This window comes from Oryx dammah, unplaced genomic scaffold, assembly GCF_014754425.2.
Source record: "Oryx dammah isolate SB20612 unplaced genomic scaffold, SCBI_Odam_1.1 HiC_scaffold_27, whole genome shotgun sequence".
Taxonomy (NCBI): domain Eukaryota; kingdom Metazoa; phylum Chordata; class Mammalia; order Artiodactyla; family Bovidae; genus Oryx; species Oryx dammah.
The window spans coordinates 50021760-50040952 of NW_024070211.1; the positions used below are offsets into that span (position 1 = coordinate 50021760).

Sequence of the window (19193 nt, forward strand, 5' to 3'; positions counted from 1 at the left end):
ATTGCTTTTTCTATGATCCAACGGATGTTAGCAATTTGATCTCTGGTTCCTCTGCCTCTTCTAAATCCAGCTTGAACATCTGGAAGTTCTCGGTTCATGTACTGTTGGAGCCTTGCTTGTGGTTTCCTCATCTATAAACCAGAGCCATCATCATCGCATGACCCTATATTATAGATGAGGGAACCATGGCTAAGAGTTAACTCAAAGTCTCTCTGATACCATACATGAGTCTCCCTCCTGTGGCAGAAGAGAGAGAGATCTCAGGTCTGTAAAAATCAACATTACTTCCAGATTTCAAGCTTACAGTTACTGTTGTTTCATCATTTCCTTTTACCTGACCTTTTGTAAGTATCTAGTAGCAAAGTTGACATGCTTGGGTTTCATTTTTCCTCCAGCCAGCGTTCCTCTGGTGAAGGTGCTAATAAGCACTCTTAAAGAGCAGAGAGATCTCTCTTTAAGGAGGATCTCAAGAAAGGAAGGTGAGGCAAAGGAAATGAATGTTCCAGAAACTGAATAATTGGTCCTTGAATAATTATATCATAGTCAATGCCTACGTGTCATAATCATTTTGGAAAAGGATGGATAAATTAATTTTTCCATTTTCTGATTAACTGTAGTTCTTCTTTCACAAGTGTAAAGTTAATATATCTCTACAATAGAGTATTACCAATACTTTGAGTTTTATGCTTTTTTCTGTTTTTAATAAAAAATTGGAAATATTATAGACACTTTGTGGCAGAGTTTGTAGGAGACATTTTCAGTCATGTAGTCTTGCATTAAAAATGTTTATGAGGACTCAGTATATTTTGTACAGTTCTTAAGGGAAACAGATTTTGCTTTAACGATCATCATTGTCTTTCTGTGATGGAGTGAACTTCTCCCTGAGTAAGGAGTGATCTATATTCAAGAAGCACTCAATGGCACTCTGTCAGCAGATCACACAGCAGGCAGGACCCACATGAATAGAGCTAACAAGTTCTGTCCATTAAATCTAGTGACTCGAGCAAATTTTTATTATCCTTTTGTAAAAATGCAAGCACTGCCTCACACAAAAACCAGTTGTTACCTAATGAAGTGTTTCAGCATGTTCATATAAGTTGATGGTTTCACATGGTCAGATTATTGCTATATCAGCTATTAGCTACTAATAACATGCTCCCATCCTGCTTTAATGACATACTATACTCAGAATACTTAAGTGTGGACAGATGTTTAGGAATATCATTTTTCCCTCTTGGCTGTTGATTGATTCCCAAAACTCACTCTTGATTAGAATGCAAGATGTTTTCATTTAGACTTGGAATCTTTACTTATTCAGTCTAATCAGAAAAAGACAAACAGCACGCCAACAACTTGGAATGTAATGCTGAGCATCTTCTTGGACTTCCTACCATGGGCTATATTTTCAGATGCTCAGCGACAGCCTCTATCACTCTGCTTATCTTCAAAGCCAACATATTAGAAAAGAATATGCAGCTCTGACAAAGTGAAATGCACTATACAGTGGTTTTAGCTAAAATCAAATTGTTAGTTTCAATAGAAGATTTTGCAGAGTGCTAACCAATGGGCATCTGTCATTGCAAGACAGGACGGAGTGGATCCTTCAAGTCAACTGTGCTTTCCTCATAGGTGAACTTTATTCCTAAGCCAGTGGCATATCTGATACCACTAGCAGCACTTGTAAAAAGTGCAGTTGAGGAAATAATTGGATTTTGTACATGAAGAAAATAATTCTTTAACACCTGGGTTTTATATAGCTTTATTCTTCCTAAAAACCTGGACCCTCAGGGATCAATAGGAAAGTTTAAAAAATTTTTGTTTTGGCGTGTAATGCAGGTTGTATTTACTTATTTCTAAGAACTCTCCCAGAAGCTTCAATCCTTTCATGTCTTGAATAAAACGGATCCTCCAGCTACCTTAATCACACAACTTGAATATTTACTCTTACCTCCCAGGTAACAAATTACCTTCTTGCTCCCCCTAGTGGAATTGTTACTCTGCTTCACAGTTTGAGAATACTGTTGTCAGTACATTATTTGACTTAGCGTCTTATATTTGGGAATTGGATATTTTCCTCATTTGTTCTCAAAGACTGAGAATAAAATAGAAAAATACTGTAGTGGGTGGTCTGATAGGGGATGTGGGTAGTGAAAGTGAAAGTGGCTTTTTGCGGATAAATTTTTAGTTCCTAATGTCAGCAGTGGCCACATTGTTCATAATGGTTGCCAAATTCAAGGGGCTTCTGCTCTGCTCTTCTGTCTTAGAGGGGTCAAATGTCATCAGGCTGGCAGACAGTCACCTCTAGAAAGCAGCTGTTCACACTTCTGGCAAGTTCACTCTTCTACCAGTAGAGTGCTGGTAGTTGGTGGTATTGAAAGACAAGGAAAGGTACCATCTGAATATTGACCCCTACTTGTGCCATTGGTTAAGCAAGCCCAGGAAGTATCCTTCTGAATCTACATGAGGGGCTGTGCCAGTATCCACAGCACATGGAAATCATTTCCAGTCTACAGCTGCTAAACATGCTAAAACAATTCTGGTAACTGAAGCTGCAAATCTCTTTTTAAGAATTTAAATTTCTTTAGGGATTGATAACCAGTGGTTTCATGACATCAGAATCTTCTCTTTTTCCTGCCACTATTTGTTTTTCACAACTCTGACCCTTGTTAAAAATGTATTTATTCAAATTTGCACACAAAGCACTTGTATTTTGTATATGCTAGCATTGAAATGGGTGAAACTTCTAAAAAAAAGTCTTGTTCATGCCAAGGCTTGGGACTCTGTTCTTTTGCATGGAAGGCCCTGTCAAGGTCAAGGCAAAAGATACAGTGATTTCCAAATAAATAGTCAACAGAGTATAAGTACTTGGTGTTTATGAACAAGAGTACTATAATTAGAATATTCCCTCTTTCTTAAAATCATGTAATAGAGACAGAATTTAGATGTATCTTTTCCCAAATATTTATTCTCAAGGCAAGTGTTTGCCTCAGTTCAGTTCAGTTCAGTCGCTCAGTCCTGTCCAACTCTTTGCGACCCCATGAACTGCAGCATGTCAGGCCTCCCTGTCCATCACCAACTCCGGGAGTTTACTCAAACTCACGTCCATCGAGTTGGTGATGCCATCCAGCCATCTCATCCTCTGTCATCTCCTCCTCCTGCCCCCAATCCCTCCCAACATCAGGGTCTTTTCCAATGAGTCAACTCTTCACGTGAGGTGGCCAAAGTATTGGAGTTTCAGCTTTAGCATCATTCCTTCCAAAGAACACCCAGGACTGATTTCCTTTAGGATGGGCTGGTTGGATCTCCTTGCAGTCCAAGGGACTCTCAAGAGTCTTCTCCAACACCACAGTTCAAAAGCATCAATTCTTTGGCACTCAGCTTTCTTCACAGTCCATCTCTCACATCCATATATGACCGCTGGAAAAACCATAGCCTTGACTAGACGGACCTTTGTTGGCAAAGTAATGTCTCTGCTTTTTAATATGCTAGGGAAACATAAAACAGTAGGATCCAATTAAAATCCCAACAAAAGGGAATGTCAGAGTGTTATATGGGTGTGTTTTATTCGGAAGTGTAGAGAAAAAAAGAAATGCCTGTACTGTTTTTTGTGTTTTTTTTTTTTAGAGAAGTACCACTAGCTCAAGAGTTACAGAAATTTAGTTCAAGAACTTCATCCATGCAAACACATGGCAAAGCATCTGTGTGAAGTTCTGATTTGGAATCTCATAGTGCCTGGATTCACAGTTGTGAAAACAATGATGTCACAGTGGCCACACAGCCCGGCTGGGGCAGAAATGTCCAGTTAGCAAGACTTTGGCGAACTGGCACTTTCCTATTCCACAGGGAGTGGGAGGGATTTGTGTGTCCATCAGCATGTATCTCTGTGCGTACAGACGTGAATGTAGATGCATATGAGTACATACATGGGCAAAATGTAGCCATGGATATGTGGGTTTATTCATGTCTACATGTGACTGAAAGAGTTACAGTTGTCAGCTTCTTCCCAATGGATACTAGGAATTCTGAGCATTGATAATACTCCCCAAAGCTACTTTTAGCAGAGTGAGACTGGGAGGCATTGAGGAAGTATGCATACTATTTTCGGCTGGGAATTCTCTGCATTGATGATAACCTTCCAGTGGGTCTCAGGGACTGGGCCTGGAAGTGTTTGGAAAGCTCCACACGCCACTCCCTGCTGAGGGCTGTGCTGGCATCCTTGTCGGGCAGCTTTGCAGGGTGGCTCTCCTTGGGTACATTCCAGCCATAGCTTGGAACCCTTTCCTTTCTTGAGTGGTGTGAGGACTGAATATCTGCGTGCATTCTTTCGCTCAAGAGTGAAGCAAAGCTTTGCTTATCTGGTTGGGTTTCCTTAAAGTGACTAACCAGTGGTGCATTAAACTGGGGTGGGTTTGTTTCTCAGAATCTTAACTTCTCAACTGTTGACTGATCACTGTTGACTCAACACTAAAATCTCATCTGCCTCTGCTTGTCATTCCTCGGTTATTGGGGTTTGGTGTTTGCTTTCTCTTAAGGTTCGAAAGGGCAGAAAAATATGCACAAGCATTTGGCAATAGGCACAGCAGATAGAGAATTATGAAGTAGATATGCCAGAGTCAGATATTTTTGTTGAAATTCTGACTTTGTATGACTGTCTGTTTTACTTGAAATATGGTCCTTGCCATGAGGCAGGGTGTCTGGAGATGTGGCAGGTAGTCAGCAAGTGTAGGGAAGCAACTTATTATCTTGGGCAGAGTGCCAGCTCACACCAACTGGTCAAACTTGCATTCTTTTCAAGACTTCTTTCCTGCTACTTAATTGTTGGTAATTTGAGAAACTATCTTTGAATCAGACACCTTGGCAAGAAAGTAGGATTAGGAGAGTATTTGGGACCAAAAAGAGATATACATCTGTCTACTTGCTGGAAACTTTGATGGCAGAGGGAAAACTGTGGACAAATTCCTGACAGGTGGTAATACTTATCTGCAATTTAATATATTTTTTTTGCCACACCCTGCATCATGAGATATCTTAGTTTCCCGACCAGGGATCGAACCTGTGTCCCCTGTATTGGGAGCACAGAATCTTAACCATTGGGCCACCAGGGAAGTCCCTAACATTTTTTAAAATATAATGTTTCCTTAAGAAATCCTTCCATTTTCTACTGACAGTACTTATATTGGTCCCCTCAAATAACAAGGAACATCATCAAAACGTGCAAGAAAGGCAACAGGAAGGTAAAAAATAGAAAAGAAAGTTTGTAGAGAAAGTCAGGACTTGGAATTTCATATAGATTACATAGAGATTGAGGCAGATAATTCTAACCATGTCACTTTAGGTCAGTGCTCACAGTTCCCAATAACTAAGTGTGTGATTATTAGAAGCCTGGGTTCTCTGACCCCAGCCCAGAATCTCCAGGGAAAGGATCTGGGAATATTGTTTTAGTAAGCATCTTAGGTGATACTTACGATCAGACAAGTTTGGGAAACTGCCACCATCCAACTGCCTGCTAGGACTAAAGTATTTCCAAAACTTATAAGTAAATATATGTGCGTTGTGTGTGCATGTGTGTTATTACCAAGGTTTTAAACTTTGGAAAAAAAATTGTCAAATACTCCATATTGACATCATAAACATTTCTTAGTGAAAACATCTGTTATTTGGATAGGGTTGTATGGCTTCCCATGTGGCGCTAGTGGTAAAGAACCCACCTGCCAATGCAGGAGACATAAGAGACCTGGATTCCTTCCCTGCATCAGGAAGGATCCCCTGGAGGAGGGTATGGCTACCCACTCCAGTATTCTTCCCTGGAGAATCCCATGGACAGAGGAGCCTGGTGGGCTACAGTCCATGGAGTCGCAAAGAGTCAGACACGACTGAAGCGGATTAGCATGCAGCATGTGGGGTTATGGAAGGTTTTCCTATCTATTATCTCAGTTGTTCCTAAAACCAACCCTTTGATGGGTTGAACAACAAAGATCATGTTTGGCCCCAGATTACACACAGGAAATGGGCTCAACATGTAACTGGCAAACGGCAGAACTGGCTTTGAACTGGATCCTTCACCAGGTGGCGAGCCCAACACCAACCCCAGAGCCCACCTCTTTTGCTCTTTTCTCCCACACCCTGGTCACCAGGTTGATGGCAGCATTTCTAACATATCAGGCTCTTTGCATATCCACACCTCTCCACAGTCTGATTCCCTGGCCACCATATCCTTCCTCCTCTTTGCAAACTCACAGGCATTCATGAAGGTGCCTTCCATGAAGCTTTTCTGGACACTCTTTTCACCCTACCACCCAAGCAGAGCCAGTTTTTCTTTCAGCTGGCTTTCCATCAAGTTTATAAATCCTTCTACCACATGTTGGGCTTGTTTAATGTAGGTGAGTTCAATGATACATGTTCAGTAAGGCCTCCTTTCTTCTCCCCACCCCACCGTTATACCACTTACTTTGAATAGATGGGAAAATAATCACTTCTACAACACTCAGTGCTCATTGGCTAAGCTATGGGAAGTGTTAGGGAAATGATTTAAAGGCTTTTCCAAACTTTGACAAAAAAGCAAGCATTCAGGAGGCCAGAAACATGTTATGACCAACCTAGATAGCATGTTGAAAAGCAGAGACATTACTTTGCCGACTAAGGTTCATCTAGTCAAGGCTATGGTTTTTCCTGTGGTCATGTATGGATGTGAGAGTTGGACTGTGAAGAAGGTTGAGTGCCGAAGAATTGATGCTTTTGAAGTGTGGTGTTGGAGAAGACTCTTGAGAGTCCCTTGGACTGCAAGGAGATCCAACCAGTCCATTCTGAAGGAGATCAGCCCTGGGATTTCTTTGGAAGGACTGATGCTAAAGCTGAAACTCCAGTACTTTGGCCACCTCATGAGAAGAGTTGACTCATTGGAAAAGACTCTGATGCTGGGAGGGATTGGGGGCAGGAGGAGAAGGGGATGACCGAGGATGAGATGGCTGGATGGCATCATGGACTCGATGGCCGTGAGTCTGAGTGAACTCCGGGAGATGGTGATGGACAGGGAGGCCTGGCGTGCTGTGATTCATGGGGTTGCAAAGAGTCGGACACAACTGAACTGAACTGAACTAAACATCCTCTAGGAACAGAATCGTTTAAAAGGTCCAGGGAGCATTGTCTAAAGAGAAGCTGGGGAATGGCAGGGGACCCTATGCACAAAAACACAGATTTGGTAGTTTTCTGGATAGGTAATTTAAGGACCATCCAAGGACATTTTCAATTAGTGGTGATTTTTGTGTTACACTCATAGCCCCAGATTAGATGTGACTGTCTGTCATGGCTTTCAAATCATATTATAGTTATTTCTTGATGCAAATAACTTCCCTGCTGGACTTTGAGCAAGGGTGGACCCAAGCCATGTTCATCTTTGTCTGCCAATTGATAATTGTTGAATAAACTTTTGGGGAATAGATCTTCTAGCCATCTGCATCTGAGTGCAATCCAGTTACTTAATTATAGTTCTAATTCCAGTTCTCCTGTGTTTACAGCCACCACTGGTCCAAGCAATCTTCAGCGGTGATCCAGAGGAGATACGGATGCTCATCCACAAAACAGAAGATGTGAATGCTCTGGTAGGAGATGCTCTGGCTTTGCCTCCCCAGACCCTCTTGACCTTTTCTGTGCCATGGACCTTTTTGGTGTCTGGTGAAAGCCCTGGCCCACTTCTCAGAATTCTGTTTTGAAATGCTCTAAATAAAATATATAGGATTCAAATGGAAATCAATTATTTTGAAATATAGTTATTGAATCAAAATTTTCATATATGTGTTTATCAGCACATTTAAATGGCAAGATACAGTAGGAGATCTAATAATGGCTATAATCTAAAAATAATGATGAGCCTGATCAATATTTTGTGTTACCTGCCACCACTGTAACGTGGCATGAATGTGCCTATGATTTCTGCCAATACTAAGGTTTGCTGCCTGCATTCATAATGTGAAGAAATGTGAAGTTTCAGTTAGAAGTTAGTGAAAATAGAGATAGAAACTTTGTTCTAGAGAACCCATGCCTTACAAATAGGAGTTGACAAACTATGGTTTGTCACCTGTTTTGTACAAGCTACTGGCTAGGAATGGTTTTAATTTTTTAAATGGCTGAAAAAAGAATGAAAAAAAAGAATATTTTGTGACTTAGGAAAATTGTATGAAATTCAAATTTTGATATCTACAAATTAAGTTTGTTTGGAACACGGAAAGGACAGCTTTCCTACTGCAGGAGCAGAGTTGAGTAGCTGTGACAAAGACAGTATGTGGCCTGCCCAAAATATTTACTCTCTGGCCCTTTGGAGGGAAAATTTTCTGCCCTCTGCACCAGAGGGTCCATGAACCTGGAATGAGTGGATGAACTTGGCATCCTGTGTGTACCCTGAAATCATACGTAATATAATATGTGCGTGCACTTGTGGACATTTTGTTTAATGAAAGGGTCAAGGCATTTCATCAAACTCTTAAAAGGGTTCATGATCCCCTAAAGATTAAGAACCACTGAATCTGGAAGTTCTTGACATAAACCTGCAATAAGGAAAAGTGAAAGAGTTAGTCAATAATTCATCCTTTTAATAGTTTCCTAGGCCTAGATTGAACAAGCAATTATATATATTTCGTGCTACTAATTCTCTTAATGTAATGCAATTACCTACATGCTCCAGTCTGTCAGGGAGAGGAGTTCTCTTTGAAGTCCCAAGTATTCAGGAGAAACAACAGACTCAGACACATCTACGGTGCAAGAAGAGCTTTGCCACCAGGAAATGCATTCTGTCTGAGGTTGCATCTCTGTCCGCTCCGCCACATGTTTTATTCAGAAGGCGAGTCATCACTGCCACCCATTGTTCTGTGGCAACGTAGGTTGTTGTGGCTTTTTGAAAAAGCTCTTGGCGGTTTCTCCCCAGCAGGCACTGACAACAGCAGAGCAATGTGCTGTGACATTTTAGCCAGGTAAGCACAGATGAGGTCAGGGCCAGAGTACTTGAGAAGGCAACTGGGCATTTGTCTAGGGCCCATGGGGCCCTATACTTCTGAGAGGAGGCGAGGCAAGCAAGCTGATCATCTGTGTTCTGACACCACCAGAATTCATCCAGCCTATTCTGTGTTGTGGGCCACACCCAGGCCAGCCCAAGGCAAGGTTACTATCTTCCCTGATAATCATCAACAAGCAGGACTTTTGTCTGTCCTGTGTACCAAGAAAGAGTGTACTGTCCTCTGAAAGCCTTTAATTTCTCCTTAGGAAAGTGACAAACAGCTGCTAGCTGGTAAAGATTAGGGGAGGTTAACTGCTGTAACACCAAGATGGCTCAAACATAAGAGATGTTTAGTTCTCTTATGAGCAGATTAGAGCGGTGGCTCTTTTCTACCTAGAGTCCCAGGTATCAGCATGTAGCTTCTAAGGTCATTCAAGGGGTGTGTCAACATTCCAACAAGAAGGGAAAAAAAGAATGTGGAGGCAAAGCCTGGGAGGATTTTATGGGACAGCCTGGCTGTGGCATAATCACTTCTACTCGCATCCAACTGCCCAGAACTCATCCCATGCCACAGCTAACTACAGAAGAGGTTGGGAAGTGAGTGTAATTGTGTCCCCAGAGTGTCAGAGAACAGTGACTTTGGGGAACAAGTTGCTGTCTTGGCTACACCAATTTCTGGTTTTAGAGAACTTTAGGTAATTCAAGTGATACCTCTTAGTCGTGTGTAGTATGTCGTTAATTTGATAGTTAATTACTGAGTTTGGATCCTGTGTAAGGCGCTGGGGATACAGCAGTTGAAAAGATAGCTCTTTCCCTTGTGAGCTTACAACGTGGCAGAGAAGGCAACAAGTGAGAAATCATACCATATCGTATTTCTGAAATGGAAAATGTGGGGCACTATTTAGGGGCCTGTGTTAATCATGAGGGACTAATGAAGTGAGGTATAAACTGAGGCTGCTGTGGGAAGTGCTTTGTGGTTGCTGTTGGATGTGGGGCAGCTGTTGGATGTGACAGCAGAGAAGGGTGGGGTAGAGAGAGAGAGGAATGGATGAATGAATGAGTGAGTGGTTAAATGAGTGAATAAACAAGCCTAAGAGGAGCCTGAGTTCTTAGGTTGATCGTGTGGCTCTTCTGGGTCCACAGACCCTTTCCTCCACTCATCCCTCTTATAGCCTCCCTCTTCACACCCCCCTTTCCCTTCCTCAGGTGAGTATAAGGATCATTTGCTCCTCTACTCTGTTATCAAGTATGTTGCAGACACTGAGCTGTCCTCTTCAGTGGTTTTCCTTGGTCGGCATTCCTTCGGGATCAGTCACAATGACTGCTGGCGGTGGATTAGACAGTTTAGGGGAAGGGATCGTTAACAAAGGGCATAGGGAGATGGAAGATAAATCTGGATTAGAAATCTAAGCCCAAAGATTCATTTTAGGATAGAAGAGTGGCTGCTCCCAGACATTTCAGTATCAAGGAGGGGAAGTAAATCAAGGAAGCACCTCTTGCTAGCGAGAAGACAGTTTTTGTCTTCCCTTCTCATCCTTTGCTTTTCTCTCTTTATCCCTGTTTAGTCACTTAATTTTTCTTTTCTGCTCTAGGCTCTGACTTTTTTGCTTTCTTTTTTCTTCTTCATCTTTCTGTACCTTTTGATGGGTTGCCTGTTCTTTGGTATAAATATGCTTTGATTAACTGATCCTGATAGAAGAAGAGTCTCATTCAGCTTTGCCTCTTTGTGTTTTTCCAGACTTTATTTCCCAATAGCAATATGCATCAACCAAATGGAATTACTCAACCTACTGCTATTTATTCTTTTCTCACTTCTCCACTGTTTTGATCCCACTTGTCCTTTCAGGCCTACTATTGATCCTTCCTCTGTTAAGTTGGCCTAACTTTCAACTTCCTTTTTGCTGCCTTCTCTTCCACCTCCCAAATCCCTTAGCTCTTTGTACCTCACTGATCACTTTACTTGAGTTATTTATGTCTGTGTTTTACTTTTGAGAAACTGTGTGTTTGATGACATGACTGCTATATGCTACTCATTCTCATTTGCTCAGTGGCCCAGTCCAGTCCTTGCAACATATGTTGAGTGAATGACTAAACCTGCTTTATTACTTATGTTGAGCCAATTTGTGGTTGCCTATGTTAATTTTTAAAAACTTATTATTTTTTTACTTTTGGCTGTGCTGGGTCTTCATTGCTGCAGGGCTACTCACTGGTGTCGGTGTGCAAGTTTCTCATTGCAGTAGCTTCTCTTGTTGCATAGTGTGGGCTCTAGGGCACAGGCTCAGTAGTTGTGGCTCACAGGCTTAGTTGTTTCATGGCATGTGGTATCTTCTTGAATCATGGGTCAAACCCATGTCTCTTGCATTGGAAGGCTAATTCTTTACCACTGAGCCATCAGGGAAGCCTGTCTATTTTTCAACAAGGACAATGGTGGAAAGATAGTTCTGGGCAAGTAGCCAGATTGTTCTGGCTTAGTTGCCCTCTGTTCTCAGTTTTAAGATTAAAAATTCTCTTCCTAAGATTGAAAATTCATAGATGGATTTGAGGAGCCATGGAACAATCAGGAAGGGTCATCTGAATCTCTTTGTGGTTTCCCTGGTTGCTGGCATGCCAGAGCCTAGAAATGTGGGAAGATAGTTATATGTTCTGAGAGATCCATTAAAGTTGACCCATATGTGGCTGATAATAGAAAGATTTAGAAGCTTCTATCCAACTAGTTAAATTGAGGTAGAGCATCTGAAGTCTAAATGAATGTAGAGATTCTGAAAACCAAAATTTGAACTCAATAAAGACATTTTTGGGATTATGCTATGACAACATGACATCAGCAGACCATTTACTGCACACCACACTGAAATAACGACAGAGACAAACTGGGGCTTGTCAATGGCAAATGGTAAAGACAGGGAGGGAACCATGCCCAGTGAGGAATGATGTTTTAGACTTGGGAAAGACGAGAGAAATATCTGAAATAGTCCAAGCACTGTCAAATTAAACTGGAGCTCTTCTTATATGTCACATCATTGTAAGCTGCAAAAAATAAGATTTCAGGCCAAAATAAAAGAAAGAACTTCATAGAGCTGTCTAAAGACGTAATGAGTTGACTTAACAAATAATAAACTCTTTGAAAGACCGTTAGACTAGAGGTTCTAGAGGTGACCACTGGTAGTAACATACACGGCCCCACTTTCCTGTTTTGTGTCCTTGGCCAGTATTGCTAATGGTTCATGACCTTTCTCCCCGCTCTCAGTCTTAAAGACTCACATTTCTTCTCGTGACAGCACTGTTAAATTTAAATTGGCCTGTAAATTAAAATCTTCTTTCCATGCCTGGACTCGGTGATGTTTACAGCCTCTTAAAACGGTGAAAGACTACAATTCTAAGATTTGTAAGTCCCATGATAGCAAACCCCTGGAGTTTATTTCTTTTTAAAACTAGCAGTAACAGATATGAATATACACACATACAAAATCTTTGTCATACTAAATAAAATTTGCAATAGTTCCTTAGTATCAACTAATTGCCAGTGCATATTCAATTTTATTTTGTTATAATAGTTTTTAAAATGCCTTTTTACAGTTGCGTTGTCCCCGGCTTGATTATTTTAATGCATCTATTTTATACAAAAAATAAATGATTTTGCCAAGCAATTAATGTTTATCATTTGCCACAATAGGGGATCTGGCCTTGGTGTTGGGTTGGCCAAAAAGTTCATTTAGGTTTTTCTGTAAGATCTTACAAAACCCTGAACAAACGTTTTGGCCAACCCAGTATATTGGTGCATTTTGCTTACTGTCTTCACTTCCAGGGTAGGAAGGGACGATGAGTGCATCTACTAGAATAAATCTTGAGATGAAAGCTAACATTATGTTGGCAAAGTACTTATAGTGAAAAAAGGGGAGGAAGCATTAAAGCTGTGAATCTTGACTATGGGCATTAATTCAGGGGATGGTGACCTGCCAATCTCGAGATCCAAGTGATAAAAAGAAACTGTATCAATATTATATGATGAGAGGATTTTTTCAATAAACAGACAAATTGTCAATAATAAATTTATAATTTGTTCTCATGTGTGTGTTACCATACCTACAAAAAATACCATACATAGTTACAAAAACATTTTTCTTATGATTAGAACGTTCAAGATAGACTTTCTTAGCAACTTTCAAATGTGCAATACAGTATTTTTAACTAAGGTTACTATGCTGTACATTACATCCCCATGACCTATTTACTTTATAACTGGACATTTGCACTGTTTCTTTTAAAAATAGTATTTTGAATCCATCCGGAAGGATGTAATCTGACTCTACCTAAAGAATTTTGAGTGATAAATTTAACAGCCTTTTTAAACTTCTCTCAGCTTCTATCATGTCATGAGAACATGACAAATACAAACTATATAGCACAGGTTTTAAGCTTCTAGACTTTTGTGTATTTTCCTTCACCTACAGATATCTTGATTTTTTTTCTCTTTTTTAAATAAGGAATTTTATATGGGGATAAAGATGTGAGTTGTTTTGTTAGCTTTGGAGACCCTCTAAATTAGACCTAAATCAGGAACTGCTGGGAGTAAGGAGGCTACAGGCAAGGGTCAGGGACAACCCCCAGAGCACAGTCCCATAAATACAGAGGTGTACTGTCACTGGGGGTGATGACCCGCTCAGCTCTCACTGAATGTTTCTGCACAAGAATACAGGCTTGGTGTGGCCCATACTTAAGTTTTTAAGAGAAAATACAGGAAATCTCTAAATTGTTCAAGGCTTATTCCAAAAAACGGATCCAACATCTTTCAGGCCAAAGAAAACACATCTGTGGGCCAAATCCAGCTTGCAGGCCACCGTTTTGTTAACTGTGGATCAGCAAATATTTGGAAGTTAAGGTTTCTCTGGCCACCTGATCTGGAAATCCAAAGCACAGTCCTGAAGCAAACGACCCAGGGTTCTGGGGAGAGCAGTGACCCATGTTATGGAAGTGTGAACAGCACTTCTGGCTCCCTCGCCGGTGGGTAGACTGCAGGCCCCTTCACAGCTCTGGGACGGGTGTTTTTGTCCTGAGGGTAGGTGCTCACCTCTCAGCATATGCCTGGCAGTACTGTCACATTCCCCGCTTCTTTGTTGGACCACTGCCCAGGATGTGGGGCTGTGGTTTGGAAGCCATGGCCTATGTCCTGTAGAGAATGATTCATGAACTCCAGAGGGCTCTGAGCAGGCTGCAGTGATGTGCCTTCCCAGCCCTTTACGATGTGTGAAGGCAGGTCTGGTTAGCATCATTCTTAATTGTCCTCTGGGGGATGCTCAGTGCGTCCTTCTCCTCCTGCCCTCATTCTTTCCCAGCATCTGGGTCTTTTGTAATGATTCGGCTCTTCACATCAGGTGGCCAAAGGGTTGGAGCTTCAACTTCAACATCAGTCCTTCCAATGAACATTCAGGGTTGATTTCCTTAGGATTGACTGATTTGATCTCCTTGCAGTCCAAGAGACTCTCAAGAGTCTTCTCCAGCACCACAATTCAAAAGCATCAATTCTTCAGCACTCAGCCTTGTTTATGGTTCAACTCCAACATCTGTACATGACTACTGGAAAAACGATAGCTTTGACTATATGAACTTTGTCAGCAAAGTAATGTCTCTGCTTTTTAATATGCTGTCTAGGTTTGTCATAGCTTTCCTTCCAAGGAGCAAGCATCTTTTAGTTACATGGCTGCAGTCACTGTCCAAGGTGATTTTGGAGCCCAAGAAAATAAAATCTCCTACTGCTTCCACTTTTACCCTATCTATTTTCCATGAAGTGATTGAATTGGATGCCATGATCTTAGTTTTCTTAATGTTGAGTTTTAAGCCAGCTTTTTCACTCTCCACTTTCACTTTCATCAAGAGGTTCTTTAGTTCCTCTTCGCTTTCTGCCATAAAGGTGGTGTCATCTGCATATCTGAGGTTATTCATTTTTCTCCTAGCAGTCTTGATTCCAGCTTGTGCTTCTTCCAGCCCAGCATTTCACATGATGTACTCTGCATATAAGTTAAATAAACAGGGTGACAATATACAGCCTTGATGTACTCCTTTCCCAATTTGGAACCAGTCTGTTGCTCCATGTTTGGTTCTAACTGTTGCTTCTTGACCTGCATACAGGTTTCTCAGGAGGCAGGTAAGACAGGTAGATGTTTTTCTGGAATTCCCTTGCTTTCTGTATGATCCAACAAATGTTGGCAATTTGATCTTTGGTTCCTCTGCCTTTTCTAAAACCAGCTTGTACATCTGGAAGTTCTCAGTTCATGTACTGTTGAAGCCTGGCTTGGAGGATTTTGAGCATATCCTTACTAGCATGTGAAATGAACACAGTTGCACAGTAGTTTGTACATCCTTTGGCACTGTCTTGCTTTGGGATTGGAATGAGAACTGACGTTTTCCAGCCCTGTGGCCACTGCTGAGTTTTCCTGGCATACTGAGTGCAGTACTTTAATAGCATCATCTTTTAGGATGTGAACTAGATCAGCTGGAATTCCATTGCCTCCACTAGCTTTGTTCGTAGTGATGCTTCCTAAGGGCAACTTGACTTTGCACTCCAAGATGTCTGGCTCTAGATGAGTGATCACACCATCATGTTATCTGGGTCATTAAGATGTTTTTTTGTGTAGTACTTCTAGATGGCAATACCATATAATTTCATGTCTTTTTAGTTATATTTATGAACATTTCATATCATAAGATACAGAAAAATAATTTTTGTAGTTTCAATTAGAATAAAAAGTGAAAGTTTCAAGGTACTTTTGGGCTTCTTTATTTTCTAATTTCTTTTATAATGAGAATATAGTTATAATCATAAAAAATTTAAAGCTTTATTGAAAAAAGATAACTCATTTAAAATGAATTGAGCAGAGGGAACCATATATTCAGATTATTCTTAAAAGATATGCTCAAATTAAAAGGGTATAACATATATTTTAGATGAATTCACTGTGCCAGCTCTTATTTTTACCAAGGATATATTCCTTTTGGTTTCAAATGTTAACTAACTATATAATTATGATAGCCAGAGGACTTTCCAATTGTAGTTTTATAGACATAATATTATGTAACTGATTTTAAAAGAAATGCAGAGAGCTTAAACGTATATTATATAATTAGGATGGAAGCCTGGGAGATGGATGGGATTTTTCCCCAGGAGGTTGCATAGGTGGTTGTAATCAAGTCAGTTGCCAACTTCCTGCTTGAACGGTTGTTCATGGCAGTCAGTCTAGGGCAGTTGTGGATTTGTTGCTGTGTACTTTCCGAAGTCATCCTGAGTGTAGTACAGTATACCTTCTCCTTTAGCCCGCTTCCTAAACTCCTTCCTGGCTTTCCTACCTCCCATATGCACCTAATCAGAATTTTTGATATAACACCTTCACAACAAACTGTTCTGTATGTTCCTGCTTGATATACTTTATTTATTGGTGAAGTGAAGTGAAAATCACTCAGTCATGTCTGACTCTTTGTGATGCCATGGACCGTATCCTGCCAGGCTCCTCTGTTCCTGGAATTCTCTAGGCAAGAATACTGGAGTAGGTAGCCATTCCCTTCTCCAGGGAATCTTCCCAACCCAGAGATCAAACCCAGGTCACTTGCATTGCAGGTGGATTCTTTACCATCTGAGCCAGCAGAGAAGCCCCTTATTTATTGGTACATAATCCATATCAAGGGGCTTCTCCAGTGGCTCAGTGGTAAAGAATCTGCCTGCAACACAGGAGACACCAGTTTGATCCCTGGTTTGGGAAGCTCCCCCTGGAGAAGGAAATGGCAACCCACTCCACTATTCTTGCTTGGGAAATTCCATGGACAGAGGAGCCTGGTGTGGCTACAGTCCATGGGATTGCAAAGAGTTGGAAATGACTGAGCAACTAAGCACAACAATGATGAATCCCTATCACACGAAAATGCAACTATGGTTAGGGAAAAGAGTACTGGGTTCAGGTCCGAGGCAGAAGTCTTGGGTTCCGTGTGTTGTTGAGCCAGTTAATCTACTCTGGCTCAGTTCCCTGTCTATTAAATGAGTTTGATAACAAACTTCTTATCAGATTTTGGTTGGAGAGATGAAATGACACACATATATATATATACACACACACACACACATATATATATATATATGTTAGGATTAGATTTGGCCGCATTAGAGAGAAAACTGATAAAAGGAAAATGGTAACTTATAGTAAATAAAAGCTTATTTTACTAAAATGAAGTGATTTTGAATAAAATAGAAGTTTATTTATTTCCAATGTACAAGTTCAGAGATAGGCTACCCAAGACTAGCGTAGTACAGGCATAGCTCAGAGCTATGCAGGTTTGGTTTCCTACCAGTACAATAATGAGAGTATCACAGTAAAGCAAGTCACATGAAATTTTTGATTCCTAGTGCATATAAAGCTTATGTTTACATTGTACTGTGGTCTGTAAAGTGTGCAATAGCATTATGTCTAAAAAGCAGTGTACATACCTTAATAATGCATTGTGTTAGTTGCTCAGTCGTGTCCATGGAACTCTCCAGGAAAGAATACTGGAGTGGGTAGCCATTCCCTTCTCCAGGGGATATTCCAGACCCAGGGATTGAACCCTGGTCTCCTGAATTGCAGGCAAATTCTTTACTGTCTGAGCCACCCAACATACCTTAATACTTTATTGCTAAAAAACAGGTAACCATCTTCTGAGCCTTCAGTGAGTCATAATCTTTTTGCAATAGTAACATCAAAGGTCACTGATCACAGATCACCATTACAAGTAGAAAAATAGTGGCAAACTTCAGAATATTGTGAGAATTGCTAAAATGTGACACAGAGACATGAAGTGGGCAAATGCAGTTGGAAAGAAGGTACCAGTAGACTTGCTTAACTCAAAGTTTCCACAAACCTTCAATTTGTAAAAGACAAAGCAAGAAAAAAAAAAAAAGTCAAACCTCAGTATCTGCAAAATGCAGTAAAACAAAGTACAATAAAATGAGGTATGCCTGTGCTCAATGATGGTAAGATCCAGCCTTTGTCTCTTTTTGTGCTACCATCCTTGGTAGGTGGCTTCTATCTCATTGTCCAGAATGTCTGCTTGAGATCCAGCCATCACATCCAAATTCAGATAGCAGAAAGGTGGAAGAAGGGAATTCCACCCCCCAACCCCAAGGACACTTCTGCTAAGGACACGATTGCTTATGTATTGTCTAGAACCTCATTAGATGGTTGGCTAAAAATAATTGTTTTATTACAAGAGAGAGATGTCGGGGCTAACCATGACTTTTGAAAGAATTTTGTGACTTGGGTAATGCTCTGAGTACAAAAAAGTACATCATTTATAAAATATTACTGTGAGGCAACCTCATATACATTCATCCATTCACCAAATATTGATTAAATACCTGCTAGAGGTGTAGCATTAGAGCTGACATCCCATATACTTCCTCACATTTTCTTAGTCAAATTACATTTTCTCCAAAACAAGAGTTTGAGGTATCCATGCAGCTGTGATTCCATCCTTGCTCCCTGATTTTCTGTGCATGGGGGAGCATGACATCACTAAGATACCTTCCCTTTCTTTGGGAGAGGGGAGGGAGCAAGGTGACATTGGAGCGTGTTGTAAATGGTAGATCTCCATGGCTCACAGATACAAACACTGTGTGTTTTCCTCGCCAGATCTCAGGGGTCCTGTCTTTTGTCATCAGTGCTTCATGTTGATTTCTATCTTGTGTCCCCATCTACTTTGTACAGATGCCTTTCCCTCTATTTAAATCATATATGCTGTATTGTCTCTTTATCATCTGCCCTCTTCTTTTCAAATAAGGGTGTTTGAGCAGGCAGATGTTTTATTTGGGAGGTAAAGATAGATGGGTGGATGGATAGCTAGATCAGTTAGTGGATGGGCAGGTGGATGGAATAGCAGGCAAGCATGCATAACCTAATGGCCAGGAGCATGTCCAGTGCTGGGGTTATTGCTGTTTCTTAGGGGGCCCCAATGTATGCAGGATCCCTAAGGAAATAGGATCTGTAGTCACAGGCTCAAGATATTCCATTTGGAAGGTATCTGGAGATGTCTGACATCCTTCCTCCTAATCTTCGAAGAACTGATGGTAGTGGGCTTTCTTCTTCTTCCTTTTTTTAATCTTCTTGTTTGTTTTATTATGAAAAATTTTGAACATTCAGAAAATAACCATGAGCCCACTACTGTAATGGAAGAAATATTAACATTTTAC

At 40.8% G+C, this 19193-nt stretch overlaps 1 protein-coding gene across 2 annotated transcripts in view; it reads left to right on the forward strand.

The window, feature by feature from the left end:
• Positions 1-19193, forward strand: part of ANKRD44 (ankyrin repeat domain 44) — a 310656-nt gene that overhangs the window by 116971 nt on the left and 174492 nt on the right. For both annotated transcript variants that reach the window (XM_040228877.1, XM_040228878.1), the window contains exon 2: positions 7515-7598. In XM_040228877.1, the coding sequence (XP_040084811.1) occupies positions 7515-7598 (84 nt within the window). The remainder of the gene's footprint in view (positions 1-7514; positions 7599-19193) is intronic.